The sequence below is a fragment of the Trachypithecus francoisi genome, unplaced genomic scaffold (assembly GCF_009764315.1).
Source record: "Trachypithecus francoisi isolate TF-2019V2 unplaced genomic scaffold, Tfra_2.0 Lachesis_group15, whole genome shotgun sequence".
Classification (NCBI taxonomy): domain Eukaryota; kingdom Metazoa; phylum Chordata; class Mammalia; order Primates; family Cercopithecidae; genus Trachypithecus; species Trachypithecus francoisi.
In genome coordinates this window covers 113700900-113724791 of record NW_022681460.1, presented here as the reverse complement: position 1 = coordinate 113724791, position 23892 = coordinate 113700900, and the positions used below count along the sequence as shown (strand labels likewise).

Below are 23892 nucleotides of genomic sequence, written 5' to 3'. Positions count from 1 at the left end.
AAAACTGAGGCCCAGAGATGGGCGTTGTGCCACCAGGGCCACACGGCTGGCGACACGTGGCAGGATCGGGATTTGGACCTGAACAGCCTGTCTGGAGAGCCGGAGCTTGTGGCCTGCTCCCTGCTGCTTCTGAACTCCCTGACCCCGGCCTGGGCAGAGCCTCGCCGGGGACCCTCATGGGCATCTCTCTGTTCTCCTTGTAGTGAAATTGAGGACGTGAGCACGGATCAGCTGCATCTGGACATCTGGTATAGGCCCCTGCGCCGTGCAGGGCGGGGGGAATGGGCACCTTGTGGGAGGGAGCAGGACGAACTCAGGGCTGGACTGGGGGCTCCAGACAAGCCAGGTCCTCCCCTCTCCCCACCAGGGATCATGACGACGATGTGTCCCTGGTAGAAGCATGCAGGAAGCTGAACGAAGTCATTGGCCTGAAGGGCATGGGCAGGTATGACTGCTGGGACCTTTCTACCCCTCACCTGTGCCCTCAGCTTGGTCATGGGGACCAGCGGGCGGTGGCTCCCCAGGAGCCTCAGCATGATGCCCACCACCGCGCTGGCCAGGTACTTCAAACAGATCGTCAAGTCAGCCCGTGCAAATGGGGCGGCAGGACCCACTGAGGACCACACCGATGACTTCCTGGGGTGCCTCAACATACCTGTCCGGGTGAGCAGGTGTGGGGTGGGGCTGGTGACGCTTAGGGAAGGCCTGGGGGGTGTCCCAGTCTTCAAGGGGCGGGGCATTGCCTCGAGGAGCTGCTGCTCTTGGGCCTCCGCTGAGTGCTCACCGTTGCCTGTCACCCTCGTTCCCGGGAGAACGGCAGCCCAGGCCATGTAGTCTCTCCAGGGTCTCACAGAGTCAGTGTGGAAGGAGCGGGGAGGAGTCTGGTGGGCCTGACCCCCATGCTACCCCCAGGAGGTGCCTGTGGCTGGCGTCGACCGCTGGTTCAAGCTGGAGCCACGCTCCAGTGCCTCGCGTGTGGAGGGAGACTGCCACCTGGTTCTCAAGCTGATCACTACACAGGTGGGGAAAGTGGGCGTCTCCGTCCTCCACCCCCGCCCTCGGGGCTGGGGCAGAGCTGGTGACCTGGGGGGCTCTGCGTTGCAGAGAGACACCGCCATGAGCCAGCGCGGGCGATCCGGCTTCCTGTCCCACCTGCTGCTGCTCAGCCATCTGCTGCGGTTCGAGCACCCAGCAGAGGAGGTAGTGGGTGCTCCTGGGATTGGGACAGCCCGGCAGGGGGCCTGAGGAGGGGATGTGGGGCTGTCCCGCCTCCACCCATGCCAGACCTCCTCCCCTAGCCCAACTCCAGCAGCTGGCGAGGAGAGCTCAGCACACCAGCCGCCACCATCCTCTGCCTGCACGGAGCCCAGAGCAACCTGTCACCCTTGCAGCTGGCCGTGCTGTGAGTGGGTGGAGCTACGAGTGGGTGGGGAATGTGGGCGGGGCGTGGGTGGGTGGGGCATTGGGGACCATGCAGTGAGTGGCTGTGGTGGTTGGGAGGGTGGGGCAGGGAAAGGGGCGGTGCTATGAGTAGGTGAGGCAGCGCTGATTGGGTGGGCAGGGAAAGAGCCGGTGCTATGAGTAGGTGGGGCAGCGAGAGGGGCGGTGCTATGAGTATGTGGCAGCGCTAATTGGAGGGCAGGGAAAGGGGCGGTGCTATGAGTAGGCACGGCAGTGCTGATTGGGTGGGGCCGAGAAAGGGGTAGTGCTGTAGGTGGTGCTGAGTGGGCGTGGCAGGGGCGGGGTCCATATCCCTTGACCAGGGGCTGGGCCCCGCAGGCACTGGCAGGTCAGCAGCCGCCACCATCAAACCTGCACGCTGGACTACAGCTACCTGCTGGGGCTGCTGGACGACATGCAGGCACACTGGGAGGAGGCGCCCTCACTGCCCCAGGAGCAGGTGGGTGCAGCCGGGGTCCTCTTGCCAGCCATGGCTAAGGGAGTGCTGGGGACTGGGGCCGCTGAGTGCCGGTCGGCGAGGGGCAGAGTCCTGCCTGCGTGGGGGTCACAGACAAACGGACAAACTGTATGACATGGGCGAGAGCCAGCGCTCTGCGGAAAGGAGACAGGAGACTCATGGAAGTCATCCCGGGGGGCGGCCGTGACTTAGGACAGAGTTGGGGAAAGCCACTAAGGTGGCGCCCATCTGAGCGACAGGAGGGAGCGGCCCTTGCAGGACGGACGTGGGAACTGCAGGGGCACAGGCCCTGCGTGAGCTGCGTGGCTGGAAACCGAGGCTGGGACAGGCCGGCTGTGCCCGTGGAAGGTGCTTCTCAGGGCAGAGCTGCGCTGACCATGCGGGGGGGAAGGGGGTTGCGGGCAGAGAAAGGGAGGGTGTTTCTCATCAGTGACCGGTCGGGGCTGCTGGCACTGAAGGGCCCTGTCCCCACAGGAGGAGAGCCTGGCTGATAGCTTTTCCGCCTTCTCTGAGTTCGGGCTGCAGCTGCTGCGGCAGCTCCGAGACTACTTCCCCGCCACCAACAGCACCGCTGTCTACCGCCTGGAGCTGCTGCTGAAGTGGGTGCAGCCCCGCGTGTCGGCGTGGGTGGGGGCGGCTGGCAGGGCAGGCCCCACGTCAGCGTGCTGCCCCCACCCAGGTGTCTGGGCAAGCTGCAGTTCTTCCAGCCCTCCTTTGAGATCTGCCCATTCGAGACGGAGCTGAATATGGACGTTGCTGCGGCCCTGAAGGTGTGTTCCAAAGCCCACTAGGGGAGCCCGCTAGGCCCTCCCCTCCCCTGCTCTGCCTTCCCATCCCCTGCACCTCTGCACCACGGTCTCTTGCCCACCTCTCCCTTTTCCCTGCAACCCCCCATGCTGACTTGGTGGTGTCTATTGCAGAGAGGTAACCGTGAGTGGTATGACAGGATCCTGAATGCCAGGAGTCCCCGAGAGCAGGTGCGGTTGTGGGGGACCCTGGCCATGAGGGGTGTGGGCAATCAAGAGGTGGGTACAAGCTAGGCTTCCTTATAGCCAGGACCACAGCGCCTGCCTGGGCTGGTTGTGCTGGCCGACGCCATCTATGATGACCTTCAATCCTGCTACAGTGTCTATGCCAGCCTCTTCCACAGGTGGGCCTGGCCTCTCAGCGCTGTCCTGGGGCTGGGGTTGGTGCCAACAGAGCCTGCAGGGAGGGCACAGGTGGATGAGGTATGTCCCTTCCTCTGCAGCATCCTCAATGTGGACGTCTTCACCCTGACTTTCCGGCAGCTGGAGCGTCTGGTGAGCAGGGTCTCTGACCCCGGGTACCTGCCAGGCATGGGGAAGTGTGCAGAGGCCCTTGACTAGGAGGGGCCTGGGATTCCTTGCTGCAGGTGGCCTGATTCTGCTGTCCTGGACAGGTGGCTGAGGAGGCATGGGTGCTGACAGAGGAGCTGAGCCCCAAGATGACACTGGAGGTGGCCTCGGGGCTCTTTGAGCTCTACCTGACCCTGGCTGACCTCCAGCGCTTCTGGGATAGCATCCCTGGCCGGTGGGTGCCCCGTCCCTATCTCTTGCAGACAGACTTTTGGATGAGGGGCTGCGGACCTGTGAGGGGGGCTCTCCTGGGGCTATTAGTTTGGAACGTGCTGGTTAAGGCATCTGAGTCGGGGCCAGGCCCTGACCGGCCTCCCACCACAGGGACAGCCGCTCTCTGGCCCTGGCTGGCATCCACACCCCATTCCTGCCTGCCGTGAAGCTCTGGCTCCAAGTGCTGCGGGACCAGGCCAAGTGGAGGCTTCAGGGAGCCGTGAACGTGGATACAGTGAGAGCTGCCCTGGCCTGAAGACACTGGGGCTGGTCCAGGCCCCCAGCCTCCCCCACAATGCCAGCCTCGCCCACAACCCCAGCCTCCCCCACCTCCCCAGCCTCCCTCACCTCCCCAGCCTCCCTCACCTCCCCAGCCTCCCCCACCTCCCCAGCCTCCCTCACCTCCCCAGCCTCCCCCACCTCCCCCGCCTCCCCCACCTCCCCCGGCTCCCAGCACCCCAGCTTCCCCACCTCCCCCCGCCTCCCTCACCTCCCCAGCCTCCCCCACCTCCCCCGCCTCCCCACAACCCAGCCTTCCCCCCACCTCCCCTGCCTCCCCAGCCTCCCCCGCCTCCCCCGCCTCCCCCCCCTCCCCAGCCTCCCCCACCTCCCCCACCTCCCCAGCAACCCCAGCTTCCCCCGCCTCCCCTGCCTCCCCTGCCTGCCCCGCCTCCCCAGCCTCCCCTACCTCCCCCGCCTCCCCCACCTCCCCAGCCTCCCCAGCAACCCCAGCCTCCCCTGTCTCCCCAGCTGGAACCTGTGGACCCCTCCTCCAGGCACAGCAGCTCTGCAGCCACTGCTGGTCTCTGCCTCAGTCACATCCAGGAGCTGTGGGTGCGCCTGGCGTGGCCTGACCCTGCCCAGGCTCAGGGGCTGGGCACCCAGCTTGGCCAGGTGTGTGGGTGGGCCCTGGGGGTGAGGGGAACAGGTAGGGGATGTGATGGGGCAAGGGAGGGTTCCATGGTTCCCCACGACCGCCCCCTCCTCAGGACATGTGTGAGGCCACCCTCTTCTACACGGAGCTGCTTCGGAAGAAGGTGGACACTCAGCCAGGGGCGGCCGGTGAAGCAGTGAGCGAGGCGGTGAGTGGCCAGCTGGGGAGGGAGTCGGCAGGAGGTGGGGAGCCATCACCAGGCCCTGACCCATCGCCGCCTGGCCACACCTCCCCCAGCTCTGTGTGGTCCTCAACAACGTGGAGCTCGTGCGCAAGGCTGCTGGGCAGGCCCTGAAGGGGCTGGCATGGCCCGAGGGGGCCACGGGACTCGAGGGGGCGCTCCCCCGCCCCCTGCTCAGCTGCACACAGGCCCTGGACGATGATCTGCAGCGGGAGGCTCACACGGTGACAGCGCACCTGACCTCCAAGGTGGGTGGGGCCTGGAGACCAGGGCGTGGGCCAGTCCCTGGTGCCCCCTGCCCATGCTGAGCGCTACTCCTGCTCTCAGATGGTGGGCGACATCCGGAAGTACGTACAGCACATCAGCCTCTCACCCGACTCCATCCAGAACGATGAGGTGAGTGCTGGGGCGAGGGGCCGTGGAGGGGACTGTGTGTGCTGGGGGTACGGCAGAGGTGCGGGGTCAGCCTGGCCTGAACACCCCTGCCTGCAGGCCGTGGCCCCGCTCATGAAGTACCTGGATGACAAGCTGGCCCTGCTGAACTCCTCGCTGGTGAAGGGAAACCTGAGCAGGTGCGGGCGGGTGGGGTGGGATGGACTGGCCCGTGGTCACTGATGCTGCCCTGCGGGGTGCTGGAGGCCCTGTGGGAACTGCTCCTCCAGGCCATCCTGCAGGTGGGGCCAGCGGGGCAGGTGAGGCTGGCCCGTGGTCACTGATGCCACTCTGCAGGGTGCTGGAGGCCCTGTGGGAGCTGCTCCTCCAGGCCATTCTACAGGCGCTGGGTGCAAACCGTGACGTCTCCGCTGATTTCTACAGTCGCTTCCACTTCACGCTGGAGGTAGAGCCCTGTGAAGGAACCCTTCCCGCCAGCCCCCACCTCAGGGCTGCTCTGATCCCTCCCTTTATCCCCACGGGCTCAGCAGCCACTCCAGGGCTGTCCACGGCGCCGCCTCCCGTGAATGCTGAGGTGTGACCTCTGGTGACGGCCTTTCCCCAGCTTTCCTGGGAGCTTCCGATGCCCCCAGGGTGTGAGAAAGGGCTCTGTCCTGGACTGCTGAGCCCCCAGGGCTGCCTGGGCTCCTTTGTGCTGGGGGTCTACACCTGTCCCCAGCACAAGCCAGGCTCCCTGACACCTTCGCCTTCTTTCCTTGCCCCAGGCCCTGGTCAGTTTTTTCCACGCAGAGGGTCAGGGTTTACCCCTGGAGAGCCTGAGGGATGGAAGCTATAAGGTGAGGCGGGACCCTCTGTGGGGCGGGGGCGTGGGTGAGGGGACCGAGTTCAAACTGCAGCCCCGCACAGGCTGTGTTCTTGAGCATGAGGTGGCCCCACGGGCAGTCAGGCCTCCCAAGTGCCAGCGCTGGCCACCAGCACCCGGGGCCCCCTCCTGATGCGCTTCCCTGCAGAGGCTGAAGGAGGAGCTGCGGCTGCACAAATGTTCCACCCGTGAGTGCATTGAGCAGTTCTACCTGGACAAGCTCAAACAGGTAGGGAGGTGCCAGGGACAGGGTGCTGCCCCTGAGGCTCCCCGAACCCAGCTGCGCTCACCCGCCTTTCTGCAGAGGACCCTGGAACAGAACCGGTTTGGACGCCTGAGCGTCCGTTGCCATTATGAGGCGGCTGAGCAGCGGCTGGCTGTGGAGGTGCTGCACGCCGCCGACCTGCTCCCCCTGGATGCCAACGGTGAGCTGCAGCGGGGACGGGTTGGGTGATGGTGGGACGGGGACAGGGGGCTCATGACTATGCTCCTGCAGGCCTAAGCGACCCCTTTGTGATCGTGGAGCTGGGCCCACCGCATCTCTTCCCACTGGTCCGCAGCCAGAGGACCCAGGTGAAGACCCGGACGCTGCACCCTGTATACGACGAGCTCTTCTACTTGTGAGTGTCCCAGGCCCCAGCCCCGGGCTCCAGGCTGTGGGAGTGAGACTCCCCTGACTGGCCTCTGTCTGCAGCTCCGTGCCTGCCGAGGCGTGCCGCCGCCGTGGGGCCTGTGTGCTGTTCACCGTCATGGACCACGACTGGCTGTCCACCAACGACTTCGCTGGGGAGGCGGCCCTCGGCCTAGGGGGCGTCAGTGGTGTCGCCCGGCCCCAGGTGGGCGGGGGTGCAAGGGCTGGGCAGCCTGTCACCCTGCACCTGTGCCGGCCCAGAGCCCAGGGTGAGTGAGCATCCGGGTAGGGGGAGGGGCAGTGGCCTGTCGCCGGCTCCCATACATCTGCCCACGCCCGTGTGCAGTGAGGTCTGCGCTGAGGATGCTGGAAGGCCGCACCAGCAAGGAGGCGCAGGAGTTCGTGAAGAAACTCAAGGAGCTGGCGAAGTGCATGGAGGCGGACCCCTGAGTCCGTCAGCTGCCGACCCTGGCCCTGGCCCCCACGCCGAGTTCCCTGAAGCATCTTCCAGTTCACTGTGGCCAGCTTTGTGCAGCCAGGGCCCACGGCGCCCCTCCTGTGCTGTGATATGTGTGTCCTGGCCGGCCCCGTGGCCCCCATTGCCCTGGCCGTGTCCGTCTGGTGTGTGCTGTGAACCCCTCCACCCAACCCCACATCTGGGTGGCCAACTTGGCAGGACCTGGCCTGAAGCTGCCTGGGACACAGTGCAGGCCACAGTGGGCTTGGCCACCAGGTGCGCTTCCCTGCCCGCTTCCTCGGGCTCCCCGGCCCTGGGTGGGCAGTGGGCAGCTGGTCTCCAGGGACTCAGTGAGTGGCTGTGCTCCCTGCACGACAGGCAATGTGCAGAGGCATTTTTGGTAGTCACAGCTGGGGAGGGCAGAGGGTGCCACTGGCACCACTGGGTGGAGCTTCCAGAGCCTCCACTCACAGAGGGATGCAGAGGGCAGGTGAGTCAAGAACCGCACAGGTCTCCAGTCCCCACAGGCTCCCACGCCAGGGACGTCACCCAAGACTGTGGTCAGTGTGAAGGGCTCCATGCCAACTGGCAGGGTGTCCTTCACGCACATATCCGTGGCCACCCGAGACCTGCTCCACAGCCCCTCCAGGCAGAGCCAAGAGTTCGCCCCAACCGTTCCCCAGGCCCAGTGTGAAAAACAGAGACTCACACGGGGCTTCCTGGCCTGCAGCTTCATTGCGAGAGCGCTGAGGCAGGATGCAGAGCACAGCTGTGCTGGAAGTGCGGAGAGAACCCGGACAGCTCAGTCCTGCCAGCAGCCACGAGGAGCCGAGACTGCCAGGCCCATCTATGTCCCTCGTGTCTCTAGATTTTCTCGTTACCCAGCCTCAAATATATATTTATGTCTGCAACCCTCAGTCTCTCTGCCGCTTCTTGATTCCTTTCCAAACCTCGGCTGGGGCCCTGGCTTCAGCCCCCTGTCCCTGAGTCTGCTCGTCTTCAGGGCAGCTGCTGCTGGTTCCTCCGTGCTCGGCGCCAGGCCCCGGGTCCTCAGACGCATCACTGTCATCAGTGTCCGAGGGCAGCCTGGGAGGGAGGGGGAGCACGTTCCCAAATGACATCCTCCCTGGCTAGCTGGAGGCAACCTCATCCACAAAAAGCCCCAAGCCCAGGACAGATTCGTCTCCATGTACTCTCCAAACCCAAACCTCTCCAGTGGGATGTCCACTTCAGGTTTTTTAGTCAGACCATAGGGGTGTTGTTTACGACACCACCCCCAGGCAGCAGGAGGGGCTCAGGCCAGAGGTAGAGGAGAGCCCTGGGTCTGAGTGATCATGAAATTAAGAAGCCCAAGGACCTACCGGGTGCTGGCCACAGGCCTGTTGGGGTTTCCAGACTCTCTCCCTGAATCCACATCGAAGGGATCTGAGCCGAGAGAGGAAAGTGGTCTCTAAGTGAGCTCAGAGCAGGACCAGGCCTCCCACCACCCAGGCTTTGGAGGGCCTTGACTCCCAGCCCTGCCAGGGCTCACCAATCTCCTCCTCCTGGGGGCTGTCCTTGGCACTGGCTAAGAACTCCTGTTCTGCCTGCAGCACCTCCTCCGGGCCGCTGCAGGCCGCGTACTTGTCCAGGAGCTGGCGGTTCAGGTCCAAGAAGCCCTTGCCCCATTTAAACTTCCGCAGCAAAATGACAGCGAGGTCCGGAAAGCCTGATGATGTGACAAACAGGAAACCCAAAGCAGTAAACGGTCCCCTCGAGTGCGTCCTGATCACCTGCTGCCGGATGGCTCTCCCACGTAACTGCAGGGTCCTCACCAAACAGCAGCTCACAGTCCTGAGAGCCCGTGCTGCCCCCAGCCCCAGCCTGCACCTCCCGTGCTACAGTCCACACCTCTGCAACCGACCGAGTCCCCCTCCTTGTTGTGAAACGCAAACATTCCCACCCAGACTGCCCCATGCCTCATCTGGGCTTCTTTAGATCAGCAATTCAGTGAGGAGGACATGGAGGATAAGCAGGATTCTCGGGGCTGTGCTGCCGTGATAATGAATGGCACCCCACACGCTGGCCTCTGTTCAGCAGCGATCCCTTTCCGCCTCCACTGCAACTCCACAGGCTGAAAACCTGAAGTGACAGTCGGGACTGAAACCCTGGTCTGTCTGAACTGCTTCCCTGTCCGTCCCTTACGCTCCTCCAGGGGTCTGTCGGCAGGAAATACCATGCTGGGAGCACAGCAGGAACACCAGGTTGCCTGGTCACGATGCTGTGGAGCCCCTGGACTCACCTACGATGCAGAAGGTGGCAGCAAAAGCTTCTACGCAGGAAAGTTTGCACGGCCGGCCATAGTTCACGGGGTTGGCAGCCACCAGGTACGGCAGCAGGCGCAAGTGGTTACCTCGCATCTTCCCAAACGGCGTCTGGTCCAGCCTGGCCCAGGAGCAGTCGATGACGGCGACCCCAGACTGAGCCACCAGCTGTCTGCCAGGGACAGCATGGGGTAAGTTCAGGAGCCAGTACTACCCAAAGTGAAGCATGTCCCTGGAGAATTGCTTCGCTAGGGATTCAGGGACATCATTCCGCCATCCCCAAACATCCTCAAATGGACTTCATGAGCAAGCTTTTGAGGCAGCTGTTTGGGGTACCTAGAGCATGAGTTTATTCACTCAAAAAACGTTTATTATCCCCAAACCTCCTTTATCCTAGGCTTTGCGCTATGCAAAGGAGGCAAACTAGACAGACGTTCCCTGCCCACGTGGGTGTGGGTGTGGGTGTGGGTATGACATACAAGTCCCACTAAGCGATCCCTGAAAGGAACCACGCGCTGGAAATGAAGACGAGCTAAGGCAGGCCTCCCGCGCCTACCTGTCTGCGGAGGACACGTACTGCTTGCCCACGGGGCTGAGCACCAGACCGCCGAACCTGTGGCCCAGGCGCAGGCAGCGCACCAGCCCCAGGCGGGCCAGCTTACGGCCGGTGCAGCGCCGGGGGTCGCAGTGGCCCAACTCCCACATGGCCAGCGTGCAGGGCAGCGCCGCCGGGACCGGGCCGCCCTCGCCCTCAGCCGCCCCTGCCTCCACGGAAGCTGCACGAGAGAGAGAGAAGGGCACTCGGCCTCAGCGTGGGACCCCCGGGCAGGCCCTCGAACCCCGACCCGCTCTCCCCATCACGCCTCGCTCACCTTGCAGCGCGGCGCCGACCTCCTCGGCGAAAGCCTCCAGGGAGCGGGTCGGGAGGTGCCGAGGGCGGCCGCCTTCCGCCCCCGGCCCGCGCGATGCCCTCCTGCGGCCCATGGCGCGGATCTGGGGTGCCGGGTACCGCCCACCCCACGAGTACGCCCCTCAGCCTCTGGACCGGCCGTGCGGCTGCCAGCGCATGCGCCGAGCTCCACTTCCGGTTCCCGCGGTCACGTGACCGTCATTCCACGTGACCGCGCGGCGCTGCGGCGCGATGGCGGCGGGGCTGGTGCGGGTGCTGTTGTTCCTCGGGCTCTCGGTCCGCGGTGAGTGGCCCGGCCGCCCGCGTCCCCAGGCCCCGCGCGCGCTCTGCATCCCGGCCTCCCCGCTCACGGTCTCGCTCTCCGTAGGGCCCGCACCGGCAGGTGCCGCGAAGATGAAGGTGGTAGAGGAGCCCAACACGTTCGGGTGAGCAGCCTCGCGGCTGGCGGCTCGGGCAGGGGGACGGCCCGGGCCAGTTCCCCGCTGACCCTGCCGCTTCCCGTAGGGTGAACAACCCGTTCTTGCCCCAGGCCAGTCGCCTCCAGGCCAAGAGGGATCCTTCACCCGTGTCTGGTGAGTGAGGAGCGCTGCTGGCGGGCGCGGGGGTGGCCGCGGAGGGGCAGCAACAATGGAGGATGGGTGAGAGACCCTGAGAGTTACGGCCCGGAGTCTAAAGCATTGGTTTGTCAGCCTTCTAAAATTAATGTGGAAGTGCGAGAGAATATACCAGAACGTTCCTGTACCGAATTAAAAGTTATCTCCAGACTTAGTCCTTCCTTTTCTTTCCGAGAGGTAATTGCCGTTCATAGTCTGGTAACTTTGCAGAGACGTTTCTGTGCTTTTACGTGCGTATCTATGCAGCCGGAAAACGTGTAGTTTTTGTAATCTTTGTCGCTTTGTAAAAAAAATCATGCTGGCCGGGCGCGGTGGCTCAAGCCTGTAATCCCAGCACTTGGGAGGCCGAGACGGGTGGATCACGAGGTCAGGAGATCAAGACCATCCTGGCTAACATGGTGAAACCCCGTCTCTACTAAAAATACAAAAAAACTAGCCGGGCGAGGTGGCGGGCGCCTGTAGTCCCGGCTACTCGGAGGCTGAGGCGGGAGAATGGCGTGAACCCGGGAGGCGGAGCTTGCAGTGAGCTGAGATCCGGCCACTGCACTCCAGCCTGGGCGACACAGCCAGACTCCTTCTCAAAAAAAAAAAAAGCTGCGTGAGTATTTGGCTGATTGGTCGTTGTCACTCGCTGTATGTCTTGGGACGCTTCATGGTGGTGATATAGGTCTTCATTCTTTCTCTTGGTGCTCAGTACGCGATCGGATGGCACTGCATTTCCCGATTGTATTTAGGTTCTTTACATTTTTTTTGGCCATTAGAAATAGTGCTGTGGAGAACATGCTGTGTAGGTGCCTTGGTTTGCACTCAGGTGAGTGGTTTCCCAAGGCAGGATTCCGGAAGTGGAATTGTTGGGTCATGAGTATATATGCCCTTTAAACACTGAATGAGTATTAAATATAAGAGACAAAAATCCAAGGAATTTTTTTTTTTTGAGACAGAGTCTCGCTCTGTTGCCCAGGCTGGAGTGCAGTGGCAGGATCTCTGCTCACTGCAACCTCCGCCTCCTGCGTTCAAGTGATCCTCATGCTTCAGCCTCCCAAGTAGCTGGGATTACAGGCATGCATCACCATCACGCCCAGCAAATTTTTGTATTTTTGGTAGAGACAGGGTTTATTTCACCGTATTGACCAGGCTGGTCTCGAAACTCCTGACCTCAAGTGATCCGCCCATCTTGGCCTCCGAAAGTGCTGGGATTACAGGCGTGAGCCACCGTGCCCAGCCTCAATAATTTTATTATTGAATACTTTTATGTGTTAGGGTCTTGCTGGGGTTGCAGAAACGAACAGAGATATACCAATGCTTGTCCTCAGGGAGCTGACAGTCTCATGGGGAGTGATGGAGGAACAGGCACTGAACAAAGAATTAGGTAAAATACATAGAATGGTCAATGATGAAAAATGCCATGTAGATATGTGAAGCAGAGGAGGGAGTGTGTGAATGTGTGTTAGAGTATTGTTTGGGGGATCGCTTTATTTTTATTTTTATTTTTAGAGACAGGGTCTTGCTCTCTCACTCGGGCTGGAGTGCAGTAGTGCATTCATAGCTCACTGCATCCGTGAACCTGGGCTGAAGCAATCAACAACCCTCAGCTTCCTGAGTAGCTGGGACTACAGGTGCATGCCAACATGCCTGGCAAATTTTAAGTGTTTTTGTAGAGATAGAAGTCTCACTACGTTGCCCAGGCTGGCCCCAAACTCCCAGCCTCAAGCAATCCTCCTGCCTTGACTGGGGACTGCTTTAAATAGGGTGCTGAGGAAAAGTCTAAGAAGTGACATTTCAGCCCAAAGCTAAAGGAGAAAAGGGAGTAAAGCTGTGCCTGTTTGGGGAAAGGGATTCTGGAAAGGGAGTGGCCAAAGGCCTTGAGCAGGAAGGCCCGTGCCAGAGGGGATTCAGCTGAGGTAACCACAGATGAGAGAGAAAGGGGATCAGGTGGCACAGCAGCTTGGTAGGTTTTGTGGACTTTGACTCCAAACAGATCTTTCTAAGGTTTTTGTTGTGTGGCTGGGCATGATGGCGCACGTGGGGTTAGGCTCACTTCCCTGAGGCTCAGAGCCATGGGATGTGGCTTCCCAGGGCCTGAAGTGCTGGAGTCGGGCCAGCACCTGTCCCAAGAAGCTGGGGAGGAGGCAGGCCGCTGTGTAAGAGCAGTTCCCGACCGAACCCCTTCCAGTAGGAGAAAGGCAGCCTTGGCTAAGGGGACCACGTCTTTTCGGAGGTAAGAGTCCTGGAAAGAAAACAGAATATGCTGGTTGTGGTGGCACGTGCTTGCTGCTCAGGAGGGAGGCTGAGGTGTGAGGATCACTGGAGCCCAGGAGTTCAAGACCAGCCTGGCTAACATGGTGAAACCCTGTCTCTACTAAAAAAAAACACAAAAACAAAAATTAGCTGGGCATAGCAGTGTCCACCTGTAATTCCAGCTACTTGGGAGGCCGAGGCTGGAGAATCGCTTGAACCCAGGAGGCGGAGGTTGCAGTGAGCTGAGATCATGCCACTGCACTCCAGCCTGGGTGACAGGGCAAGACTTCATCTCAAAAAAATAACAAAAAACCCCCAGAATTTAAAAAGAAGGCCTTTTGTAGTGTTCCCCACCCCCATCCCCACACCCGGGCCAGTCAGGGTTCACAGGTGCATTTGGTTAATCATGTCTCTTTAGTGTTTTCATCTGGAGCAGTTCTCGTCCCACCTTTGGATCTAAGTGGCATGTTTGTTTTCCTGTTTCCCAGTCTTTTTGTTGATGGTGTTTTTCTCCAGACCATTTTTTCCTGCATCTGGGGGGTTGGGTGCGGATAGTCTCCCGCATCCGTGGGATCGGGCATGGATATTCTAAGTGTTTTTTGTCTTTGATGTAGCACTCTTTCAGCATCAGCGTGTGAAACAGATTGTGCGCAGTGGGTAGGAGAGTGTGGTCTGTGGAATGAGCAGAGCAGAAAGATAATCGGGCTGAGAAACTCGGGCGTGGTGAGTGCGGCCTAGGGTTCAGAAGGTCCCGGCAGAAGAGCCTCTGCCAAGAAGAAGGAAGGGGTGGGTTTGCCAGGGCCGAGGCTGGTGGGGCTGGGCTGGGCAGTGGGCACCTCCATGGCCTGGGCCTCCACCAGATGAGTCAGGAGTCTCGTCCCCTGACAGCAGGAGGAGCAGAGGTTGGTAGGTCTGTGATTTGGAGACAGTGTCCTGCTGTGGCATGGAGAGGGGATGGGGCACGGTCAGGTTGGTGGTCCTGCCACAGCCCAGCACACTGTCCAGGAGGGAGCTCTGCCTCAGTGGCAGTGGGAGGGAGCAGCCAGCTGGGCAGGACTCTGGGGCCCTGGCAGGGGCCGGGATCTGGGGAGGGATTGGGGAGGAGCAGAGTGGCCCCAGGATCCTGGCTAGAGAAGCCATGGAAAGCGGACTGCAGGGGTCAGGCTGGGAGCTTGCTTTTGGTTGGGGCCAGGCTGGGCCTATGAGGCGGTTCTGGTGCTTGGAGAGGGGTCATGGTGGGCACAGGACTCATTAGTGGGGGTGCGTGAGGTCCAAGGGTGAGGGTGAGGCTGAGGTCCCCGGGGAAGTGCTTGGTGGGGCGTGGGGGTTGTGGAAGTTAGGAGGGCACTAGGACCAGGTGTGGGGCTAGGCCAGGGAGCAGAGTGGGAGGCAGGACCACCTCGAGAAGGGACTGTCACCAAGAGATGCAGCCCTAGGGGACTGCTTCCCGCCGCAGCTTGACCGGGGCAGACGGGAAATGAGGGAGTCTAGGCTCAGCCAAGTAGATGGGGCCTTGAGGAGCTGTGGCCTCGGGCACAGGGACAGCTGGTGGTAAGGCCACCTGGGCCCGCAGGAGCCAAGGGCACCGGTGAGTGACCTGGCCATGCAGACGGTGAGCATGGAGTGTGCACGTGACGTGCGGGCGAATGAGGAGCAGAGGAGGAGCCTGCCGGCAGGGGTGGTGGTATTTGGGGGTGGTGGTACTTGTGGGTGGAGACTCCAGTTCAGGTCTGGCTGTGTCTGACTGAAGGAGTGGAGGGGCCGGACCCCACCCCTCTCAGGAGAGCAGGCTGCTGAGACCTGAGGGCTGGGCGGAGGGGAGGGGCTGTGGCTGGGGTTCTGGTGCGGGCCAGCAGCAGAGGACCCAGGGTACTGGGCACTGCCGGTTGGGGGCGTGTGGTACCATCCCCTGCAGGAGGCTGCACCCCAGCCAGTGGGAGCCCCCTGAAGCCGTGGACAGCGCCCAGGCAGAGGCCTCCTCCCAGCTGGGGAGCCAGGCCAAGCCCCGCCGCCCTCACGCAGCCCTGTCTGGACAGATGGCCCTGCAGGTGCAGACCTGAGCTTGCCACCCACGCCTCTCCTGGGGTGTCTCCAAGTCATGTCTGCCGGGACAAGCCTGGGAACGCAAGTTCCCAGGACACAGGAGCCTGACCAGCCACCCTCCCAGTGGGAGTCTGAGTGGCAGATGGGCGAGGGACACGTCAGGGTCTCAGATGGCTCCAAAGGCTTCTCTCGGTACCTGTTGGGCAGAGCCCTAGGGCCACACTGGAGGGGCCGAGCCCAAGCACCCCAGGCTATGGGACAGCAGGCATGACAGGGCTGAGGTGCAGCCCCCAGCAGTCGGGCTGGGAGGACAGTGGGTGAGCCCGGGAGTGGGGGCCACCCAGATGGTATCTGACGAGGAAGGACCAGGATCTTCCTGTATCCACAGCCCCTATCCCCTGAGCAGGGCAGCCAGGCCATCTTGGTCTCCATGTCTTGGGAGGGGACAGCCCCGGGGTGTCAGGGAATGTCAGGGAACAGAAGGCCAGGCCGGGCCAGTGCCCTAGAGGTCTCAGTGGCATTAGCCTCTGCCCTCCAGGGGCGGGGCCAGGCTGAGGGTGGCATCGGGCTCCTGGGTTGGCCAGGTTCCCAGGGAACAGCCACCCAGCACCTCGTGTGCATTTTGGCTTTATTATTATTATTTTTGAGACAGAGTCTTGCTTTGTTGCCCAGGCTGGAGTGCAGTGGCGCAATCTCGGCTCACTGCAAGCTCCGCCTCCCAGGTTCACACCATTCTCCTGCCTCAGCCTCCCGAGTAGTTGGGACTGCAGGTGCCCCCCACCATGCCTGGCTAATTTTTTTGTGTGTTTTTAGTAGAGATGGAGTTTCACTGTGTTATCCAGGACGGTCTCGATCTCCTGACCTCATGATCTGCCCGCCTCGGCCTCCCAAAGTGCTGGGATTACAGGTGTGAGCCACCGCACCCAGCCTTGACTTTATTAATACAGTAAAACTGCAGAGTTTAAAACGTCAGTCTAACTGAGGCATCCTCTTCTAACCAGTGCACTTGCTGCTGCAGCGCAGGCCCAACAGGAGCCAGGGGCCAGGTCTCCTCCCCACCTCCACGGCCCACGCCCCAGCCTTGCCCACAGCCCAGAGGATGGCCTCGTGGCTGACAGTCTCGGTGGGTGCTGTGACAGGTGCATACCCAGCCAGGTCCCGACTCCCCAGCGTGCCTGAAGAACGGGGTGGCTGCTGTGGCGTCTTTTACTGACAAGTTGCCACTGGCCTTGATTTGTAGACGCCCTCGCTCTAGCACTGCCTGTGGCCGGCCTGGCTGGAGGGTCGGGACGCTGCACACCTTCCCTCTTCCCCCAGGGGCTGGTTCCACTGCCCTGCAACCGTCAGCACCATCGTCTCCACAACTTGCTCTGTCCCCTTCAAACCCTGGCTCCCCCAGCCCCGGCACCCACCATTCTGCTGTCTCCGAACTTGGCTGTTGCAGAGACGCCACACAGATGACCCGTAACTGCGCACGACCTTCTGTGTCTGAGTGACTCCTCTTGGCACTGAGTCTCCCAGGCTGGAGGCTCTCAGTGCCTCCTTCGTTGTTACGGCTGAGGACTGTCCCAGGCAAGGACAGACCACGTGTTTACCCGTCGTCTGGACACGGCGGTGGCTTCCGGCCCCTGGCTGGGAATAGGCTGCTGTGAACTTTTTTTTTTTCTTTTTGAGATGGAGTCTCGCTCTGTCGCCCAGGCTGGAGTGCAGTGGTGCAACCTTGGTTCACCGAAACCTCCGCCACCCAGGCTCAAGCAATTCTACTGCCTCAAGCCTCTCGAGTAGCTAGGATTACAGGCATGCACCACCACACCTGGCTAATTTTTATTTAGTAGAGACAGGGTTTCTCCAATTTGACCAGGTTGATGTCAAACTCCTGACCTCAGGTGATCTGCCCGCCTCGGCCTCCCAGAGTGCTGGGATGACAGGCTGCTTTGCCAGTTTTTAAACTGGGTTTATTGTAGGGCTGTGGTTCTTTATATATGCTGGATATGAATCCCTCACGTATATGATTTGCCACTGTTTATTTTCTCCCATTCCATGGGTTATCTTTTCACTCCCTTGATGGTTTTTTGTTTTGTTTTTTCCATATAGAGTCTAACTCTGTAGCCCAGGCTGGAGTGCAGTAGCACAATCTCAGCTCATGGCAACCTCTCCACCTCCCAGCCTCAAGCAATTCTCCTAAGTCAGCCTCCTGAGTAGCTGGGACTGTAGGCGTTTGCCATCACGCTCGGCTAATTTTTTGTATTTTATTAGAGACCAGGTTTCACCATGTTGGCCAGGATAGTCTCGATCTCCTGACCTCGTGATCTGCCTGCCTTGGCCGCCCAAAGCGCTGGGATTACAGGCGTGAGCCACCGTGCCCTGCCTCTACTCCGGTCTTTATGCTAGTATCACACTGTTTTGATCATGATCGCTTTGAAGTAATTTTTGGAATCAGTATGTATGAGTCTTTCAACTCTGTTCTTTTTCAAGACCGTTTGATGATTTGGGGGTCCTCTGAGACTCCCTATGAACTTTAGGATGTGTTTTCTATTTCTGCAAAAAATGTCATTGGGATTTGGATGGGGTTGCATTGACTCTGCAGATCACTATGTGTGGTAGTCATCTTAAGAATATTAAATCCATCAGGGCGGGCGTGGGGGCTCACGCCTGTAATCCCAGCACTTTAGGAGGCTGAGGCAGGTGGATCACCTGAGGTCAGGAGTTCAAGACCAGCCTGGCCAACATGGAGAAACCCTGTCTGTACAAAAATACAAAAATTAGCCAGCCGTGGTGGCGGGCACCTGTAAGCCTAGCTACTGGGGAGGTTGAGGCGGGAAAATTGGTTGAACCCAGAGGGGGAGGTTGCAGAGAGCCGAGATGGTGCCATTGCACTCCAGCCTGGTGACAAGAGTAGACTCCATCTCAAAAGAAAGAAAGAAAGGGTGTGGATGTCTCCTGTCAGCCTTATGTAGTGGGTGGCACTGTCTGCACATGGATAATGGTGGTGTCTTGGCGCACGGACCCTGGTGCCGACATGGAGTGGATTTGTCTCCCGTAGTTCCAGCCGCTCCAGCTCTTCTGGCTGCTCACGTGAATCCTCTTCCACACCTTCACTTTCAGCCTGTTTATGTCTTTAAAAGTTAGTCTTTCAGGCGGGGCGCAGTGGCTCACGCCTGCAGTCCCAGCACTTGGGAGGCCAAGGTGGACGGATCTGGAGGTCCGGAGTTCCAGAGCAGCCTGGCCAACAGAGTGAAACCCCATCTTTGCTGAAAATACAACAATCAGCCGGTGTGGTGGTGCGTGCCTGGGATCCCAGCTACTCGGGAGGCTGAGGCAGGGGAATCACTTGAACCCAGGAGGCGGAGGTTGCAGTCAGCCGAGATCGTGCCATTGCACTTTAGCTTGGGTGACAGAATGAGACTGTGTCTCAAAAAGAAAAAAAATAACCTGATGCCTGATGAGGCGAGGTGGAAGCTCCATCCCAAAACCACCCATCCCCACCCCCGGCTGACAGAAAACTGCCTTCCATGAAAGCAGTCCCTGCTGCCAAAAATATGGGGGACCACTGGTTTAAGTTCTGTAGACATACAGACCACAGCTAGAAAGGTAACTGGCATTTAATTTACCCCTGTACTAGGGCCCTCTGTCTCCCTCCAGCTGAGCTGCTGTCTGTCTACTCACTTCCCCGCAGGGCACATGGGCCTGCAGGTAGCCAATTCCTGAAGCTTTTATCTGGGAATGCCTTTTTTTTTTTTTTGGAGACAGGGTCTTGCTCCGTCATGCAGGCTGGAGTGCAGTGGTACGATCTCAGCTCACTGCAACCTCCGCTTCCCAGGTTCAAGCAATTCTCCTGCCTCAGCCTCCCGAGTAGGTGGGATTACAGGTACACACCACCACACCCAGCTAGTTTTTTGTGTGTGTTTTTTGTGTAGACACGGGGGTCCCGCAGTGTTGCCCGTACTGGTCTTGTACTCCTGGCCTCAAGCGATCTTCCCGCCCTGGCCTCCCAAAGTGCTGAGATGACAGGTGTGAGCCACGATACCAAGCCTTAACTCTAATTTTTAAAAGGCTGTTAGAATTCTTGGTTTTGTCAGTTTCTTCCATTGAATGGGACCTGTTTTCCTGTTTCTTTGAACGTGTTGTGCTTTTTGTTAAAAACTGGTCTTTTGAAAACAGACTCTGCCAGTCTTTGCAAACAGGTTCTGTGCACGGAGCCTGGGGATCAGTGTGAGTCTCTTCCAGGGCCGGCGCATCTCTTCCGACTCTCGGGCAAGTGCTTCAGCCTGGTGGAGTCCACGTGAGTGCGGGGGGGCGGGGGTGTGAGGGTGGGCTGGGGTGCAGCCTGGGGACCCCCCTCATGCCACCTGTGTCCCCAGGTACAAGTACGAGTTCTGCCCATTCCACAACGTGACCCAGCACGAGCAGACCTTCCGCTGGAACGCCTACAGCGGGGTCCTCGGGTGAGCGGGGCTGGGCCAGGGATCCCAAAGCGGCAGCGCGGCTCCCCCGCCCGGCCTCACGGGCCGTGCCCATGTCCCCGCAGCATCTGGCACGAGTGGGAGATCGCCAACAACACCTTCATGGGCATGTGGATGAGGGATGGTGACGCCTGCCGTTCCCGGAGTCGGCAGAGCAAGGTGGGGCCTCAGACGGGAGCCTGGGAAGAGGGGCCCCAGCCTCTGCAACACACCCACCGGCGTTCCCTCCCCAGGTGGAGCTGGCGTGTGGAAAAAGCAACCGGCTGGTCCACGTGTCCGAGCCAAGCACCTGTGTCTATGCACTGACGTTCGAGACCCCCCTCGTCTGCCACCCCCACGCCTTGCTAGGTAGGGGTGCAGGACGCAGTGGGGGCCGGTGGGGTCGGCCATGCACGCAGCCCTGCCAGAGGCCCTGCAGTGGTGGGGGCCAGAGTTGGGACATGGGGCACAGCTGAGTCTGGCTTCTCTGGGGTCCTCAGTGTACCCGACCCTGCCAGAGGCCCTGCAGCGGCGGTGGGACCAGGTGGAGCAGGACCTGGCTGACAAGCTGATCACCGCCCAGGTAAGCGTACGCTCGGGGTTGCCCCGGCACGCCCGGCTGGGAGCTGGGTGCTGCCCCTGCATCCTCCACTTTCAGGGCCATGAGAAGTTGCTGCGGACACTTTTTGAGGATGCTGGCTACTTAAAGGCCCCAGAAGAAAACGAACCCACCCAGCTGGAGGGAGGTCCTGACAGCTTGGGGTTTGAGACCCTGGAAAACTGCAGAAAGGTACGGTACTGTGGGAGGTGGCAGCACACAGTAGCCTCCCGCCCCGCCCCGGCCTTTCCCTTGACCTTCGTGTTGTAGGCGCGTAGAGAACTGTCTGAGGAGATCAGAAGGCTAAAAGGTTTGCTCAGCCAGCACGGTATCCCCTACATGAGGCCCACAGGTAAGTCACCTGTGGGGAGAGGGCCAGGCCCACCATTGCACCCACCACCTGTGGGTCCAGGTGAGGATCGGCCACCTGGTGTTTTGGCAGAAACTTCCAGCTTGGAGCACTTGGGCCACAAGCCACCCAGAGCCAAGCCTGCAGAGCAGCTGCGGGGGGACCCAGGACTGCGTGGGAGTTTGTGACCCTATGCTGGGAAGGCAGAGGTGGACAAGCGCCCTACAGATTGGCTGGTAGGATCCCCAGCGACCAGCTGGCCAGGCTTGTTCTTAGAGAAGCAGACAAAACAAAGATTCAAGGTTTTAATTAATTCCCATACTGATAAAAATAATTCCATGAATTCTGTAAACCATTGCATAAATGCTATAGTGTAAAAAAATTTGACAAGTGTTAACTTTAAACAGTTCACTACAAGTAAATGATTATAAATCCTACCTTCCGGGTTAAGAAAATTCCACTCAAACAACACTCTCATCTACTCAGACATACAGATTGAGGCTTCCAGAAATTAATCCACATGACGCGTCCACACGGAACAAGGTCTGCTGACCACAGTTACACACATCACTGTTTTCACTGCTAATGCTGAACACTAGAGTCACAGACGACAGGCAACACCACACAGAACCGGCCACCACTCGGCTCCCATGCCCAGTGCCAGCCATGGCCGCAGGTGGGAGCTGCTGGGCCTGCCTCCACGGGGCACCTTCCAGCCACTGCTGGTTCCTCGGCCACCTCGGATCCATCCCTGAGGCCTTGGCCGCTGAGATGGGTGAGGAAGGCCCCAGGGCGGGTAGCCCCGGGGTCTTGCCTCCATCTCCAATCCTGGCAGCGCCGGCAGCCATTCTTTGGTCTTCCCACTGCTCACCTGTCCTCAGAGCCAGTACTAATATGGGGGAGCAGGTGTCTCCGCCGTCCTCCAACCCCTGGGGCTCCCAGCTCCACCACCCCAGAAGCTGAGCCATGGAGACGCCCTGAAGGGGCAGCCGCCACCTTGTTCCCAGAAAGAGCAGAGCAGCCAGCAGACTAGCGCTCAGCTACTCCCGACAACCGGGAGACGTCTGGGCAGACACCATATCCCAGAAAAGACCAGAGGCCCGAAATAGGAACCAAGTGCATAAATAATAAAAACAGGATTTTACACATTGATGACAGTAGCACAAAATATACGTAATTTCTAGATACTGAGCTAATAAATCATCACTATAATTAAAAACAAAATAGATTCACTAAAACCAAGTCGATAGTTACCTGGAGTAGTGGACTAGCTGCAGAATGTCACGGATCCACTTCCTTTAAAATGATAGAATGTTGCTATCAGTTTGTCTTACGTTAAAAAAGTTCTTAAACCTCCTACTATATTAAATACATTCTAATTTGGTCACTGATAAAAATTTTTTACCTAGACGTTTTGCACTTTTAAAAAATGCTATTAAAAGTCTTTGGCAAAGCGACGGGCAGGGAGGAACACGTTGATGCCGCTGCCTGCTCTTGTGCCCTCACAACCCACATGGCCCACAGAGAGCCAGGTCGCCGTAAATCACAGACGCCTGTTCCTGCTCCTCAACTCCTAGGGACAGTCCCAGCCCTGAGCAGAAGGGTCAGGTCAACGACGCGTTCTCAGTCACGTTTCTGCTGCGGCTGGAAGCCACGCTGTCGCTCCAGGGGCAGACAGGCCAGGGGACCACAGCAGAGCCGGGACCTTGGGGGCTACTTCCCCTGTGTGCTCCAGGCCACTAAGAGGGTGTGACTGGGTCCTGGTGTGACCTTGCTGGCCACATGGATGAACCCCGATACTAACTGGCAGTACGGGTCAGGTGACTCACATACACCCGGCACCCTGGCGCACACCACGGCTCGAGCGTCTCCCACATGAGCAGGACGGGGGTGGCCACAGGTGCTGGGGAGCCAGCCACTCTCCCAGGTCACTGCCTGACCCCCGCCAGGACGCCTAGCGATGTCTCCAAGGAGCTACAAAGCACCATTGCCTAGGACAGATCTAAGTCATCAGAAGACAGCTTTTTTTTTTTTTTTTGAGCCAGAGTCTCACTCTGTCACCCAGGCTGGAGTGCAGTGGCGTGATCCTGGCTCACTGCAACCTCTGCCTCCCGGGTTCAAGCGATTCTCCTACCTCAGCCCCCCGAGTAGCTGGGACTACCGGTGCCCACCACAACACCCGGCTAAGTTTTGTATTTTTAGTAGAGACGGAGTTTCACCATGTTAGCCAGGATGGTCTCAATCTCCTGACCTTAGGTGATCCACCCGCCTCAGCCTCCAAAAGTGCTGGGATCACAGGCGTGAGCCACCGTGCCCGGCCAGAAGACAGCTGCTTAAAAAATTCTAAAACCTCTGATGTCTGATCCCTTCTGCTGCATTTTTCGTTAGTATCAAACTGTCTTTCAGAGGTTCAAGGGAGAAAACAAAACCAGTGATGTTCCTTCACTTGTTTAACAAGGCACAGACGCATAGGAAAAGTGGCCACGGATCACAGAAATGCAGGATGGAGCTCTCCTGCTCCCACGTCACGAGGCTGGAATATCAACCCCAGTGCCTTGTGCGCACACAGGCTCGGGAAAACTAGCTCCTTCCATCAAGTTAAAAACATCTAAATCCATAATCACTCTGCTTATTATAAATACTATCTGCACTTAATGGGAAAATGTAAAAATCCTAGGTCTTACTACTAGATAAACGCTCATTTCATAAGTACTAGTTTCAGAATATGAAATCTAATATATTCAGCATACTATGAATTCACAATGAACTGCTATGAAATATTTAAGTTCACAGTACACATATAAAGCTTCATATTATCGCATATTTAAAAAACAACATAGAAAGCAGCTTAGAGCAATTTATAACCTCTAAATTCCTCGCTTTACAAAGTGCTTTGAAAGACCCCAGCTCTCAGTGGTCCAGTCACAGGAGTGTCAGGACCACAAAATGCTGTGATCACAGCGCCACGCGGACCCCTGAGGCACCAGGCCCCTCGAGGACAGGCAGGCGGGTTCTGTAGGTTTGCCTTTAAGGTTTTTGAGGAAAATACCTTGAAACCGTCGGTAGGACTAGATAGGTGATAACGTGTGACAGGAAAGCTGTCGGCCGAGCGTGGGCAGGGGCTCCCAGCCTCATGATAACGGGCTGAGCGCGGGCGGGGCTCCCAGCCTCGGTCCTCACAGCGGTGGCACCAGAAGTGAGTGACGATGTGTCTGTGGTCACAAGGAGCGCTGGAGCCAGGGTGCCCAGCAGGAGGTGGCTGTCCCCGCTGAGGTCACCACCGCAGGGGCTGGCCCTTGCAGTAGGGGCACTCGGGTGCGGCAGCCGCACACGGCTCACAGAGGACGCGGTGCTGGCACGGCCGCAGGACGGCACTGTGGGCCCGCTCCCGGCAGGCTACGCACTGCTTGGCGCGGAGCTGGAAGATCAC

At 59.4% G+C, this 23892-nt stretch overlaps 4 protein-coding genes across 22 annotated transcripts in view; 2 read left to right on the top strand and 2 right to left on the bottom strand.

Moving 5' to 3' along the window:
* The window catches only part of BAIAP3 (BAI1 associated protein 3), a 15196-nt gene extending 7314 nt beyond the window's left edge, over positions 1-7882 (top strand). For 5 of the 9 annotated variants that reach the window (XM_033236282.1, XM_033236284.1, XM_033236281.1 and 2 more), the window contains 26 exons: positions 204-248; positions 368-445; positions 561-663; positions 913-1020; positions 1105-1200; positions 1299-1402; positions 1780-1900; positions 2393-2517; positions 2598-2688; positions 2839-2895; positions 2971-3068; positions 3168-3219; positions 3339-3469; positions 3619-3742; positions 4258-4401; positions 4497-4589; positions 4679-4870; positions 4950-5018; positions 5115-5194; positions 5352-5460; positions 5780-5851; positions 6026-6106; positions 6182-6302; positions 6374-6497; positions 6572-6777; positions 6855-7882. In XM_033236282.1, coding sequence (XP_033092173.1) covers positions 204-248; positions 368-445; positions 561-663; positions 913-1020; positions 1105-1200; positions 1299-1402; positions 1780-1900; positions 2393-2517; positions 2598-2688; positions 2839-2895; positions 2971-3068; positions 3168-3219; positions 3339-3469; positions 3619-3742; positions 4258-4401; positions 4497-4589; positions 4679-4870; positions 4950-5018; positions 5115-5194; positions 5352-5460; positions 5780-5851; positions 6026-6106; positions 6182-6302; positions 6374-6497; positions 6572-6777; positions 6855-6958 — 2728 coding nt within the window. In that variant the 3' untranslated portion in view covers positions 6959-7882. Of the gene's footprint in view, positions 1-203; positions 249-367; positions 446-560; positions 664-912; positions 1021-1099; positions 1201-1298; positions 1403-1779; positions 1901-2392; positions 2518-2597; positions 2689-2838; positions 2896-2970; positions 3069-3167; positions 3220-3338; positions 3470-3618; positions 3743-4257; positions 4402-4496; positions 4590-4678; positions 4871-4949; positions 5019-5114; positions 5195-5351; positions 5461-5779; positions 5852-6025; positions 6107-6181; positions 6303-6373; positions 6498-6571; positions 6778-6854 lie in introns of all 9 variants that reach the window. The other 4 variants (XR_004443079.1, XR_004443080.1, XM_033236279.1 and 1 more) reach the window with 4 other exon arrangements.
* On the bottom strand, positions 7682-10358 carry TSR3 (TSR3 ribosome maturation factor). The gene is made up of 6 exons (XM_033236294.1): positions 10141-10358; positions 9825-10044; positions 9247-9440; positions 8497-8673; positions 8327-8390; positions 7682-8051 (listed from the first exon to the last, which is right to left on the bottom strand). The coding sequence occupies exons 1-6, from the start codon at positions 10250-10252 to the stop codon at positions 7880-7882; spliced, it is 939 nt and encodes a 312-aa protein (XP_033092185.1). The 5' UTR covers positions 10253-10358; the 3' UTR covers positions 7682-7879.
* On the top strand, positions 10352-22514 carry GNPTG (N-acetylglucosamine-1-phosphate transferase subunit gamma). Of its 2 annotated transcripts, XM_033236296.1 has the most exons (12): positions 10352-10461; positions 10546-10603; positions 10683-10750; positions 19301-19355; positions 19435-19518; positions 19602-19695; positions 19770-19884; positions 20016-20098; positions 20174-20305; positions 20384-20465; positions 20556-20698; positions 20949-22514. In XM_033236296.1, the coding sequence occupies exons 1-11, from the start codon at positions 10410-10412 to the stop codon at positions 20648-20650; spliced, it is 918 nt and encodes a 305-aa protein (XP_033092187.1). In that variant the 5' UTR covers positions 10352-10409; the 3' UTR covers positions 20651-20698; positions 20949-22514. The 2 variants fall into 2 exon arrangements, with proteins under 2 accessions (XP_033092187.1, XP_033092186.1); XM_033236295.1 differs by lacking the exon at positions 20949-22514 and having other exon boundaries at positions 20556-20899.
* The window catches only part of UNKL (unk like zinc finger), a 53607-nt gene continuing 50468 nt past the window's right edge, over positions 20754-23892 (bottom strand). For 6 of the 10 annotated variants that reach the window (XM_033236285.1, XM_033236287.1, XM_033236288.1 and 3 more), the window contains one exon: positions 20755-23892. In XM_033236285.1, coding sequence (XP_033092176.1) covers positions 23737-23892 — 156 coding nt within the window. In that variant the 3' untranslated portion in view covers positions 20755-23736. The other 4 variants (XR_004443081.1, XR_004443082.1, XM_033236290.1 and 1 more) reach the window with 2 other exon arrangements.

What these genes read in the sequence shown, in the direction of transcription:
- TSR3 (XM_033236294.1), bottom strand. Translation starts at nt 10,252, where the DNA reads ATGGGCCGCAGGAGGGCATCGCGCGGGCCGGGGGCGGAAGGCGGCCGC. An exon ending in TGCCACCTTCTGCATCGTAG is followed by an intron (nt 8,674 to 9,246) that starts GTGAGTCCAGGG and finishes TCACATCATCAG; the next exon opens with GCTTTCCGGACCTCGCTGTC. An exon ending in AGGCCTGTGGCCAGCACCCG is followed by an intron (nt 8,052 to 8,326) that starts GTAGGTCCTTGG and finishes CCTCCCTCCCAG; the next exon opens with GCTGCCCTCGGACACTGATG.
- GNPTG (XM_033236296.1), top strand. Translation starts at nt 10,410, where the DNA reads ATGGCGGCGGGGCTGGTGCGGGTGCTGTTGTTCCTCGGGCTCTCGGTC. An exon ending in CCTCGGGCTCTCGGTCCGCG is followed by an intron (nt 10,462 to 10,545) that starts GTGAGTGGCCCG and finishes CGCTCTCCGTAG; the next exon opens with GGCCCGCACCGGCAGGTGCC. An exon ending in GCCTACAGCGGGGTCCTCGG is followed by an intron (nt 19,519 to 19,601) that starts GTGAGCGGGGCT and finishes ATGTCCCCGCAG; the next exon opens with CATCTGGCACGAGTGGGAGA.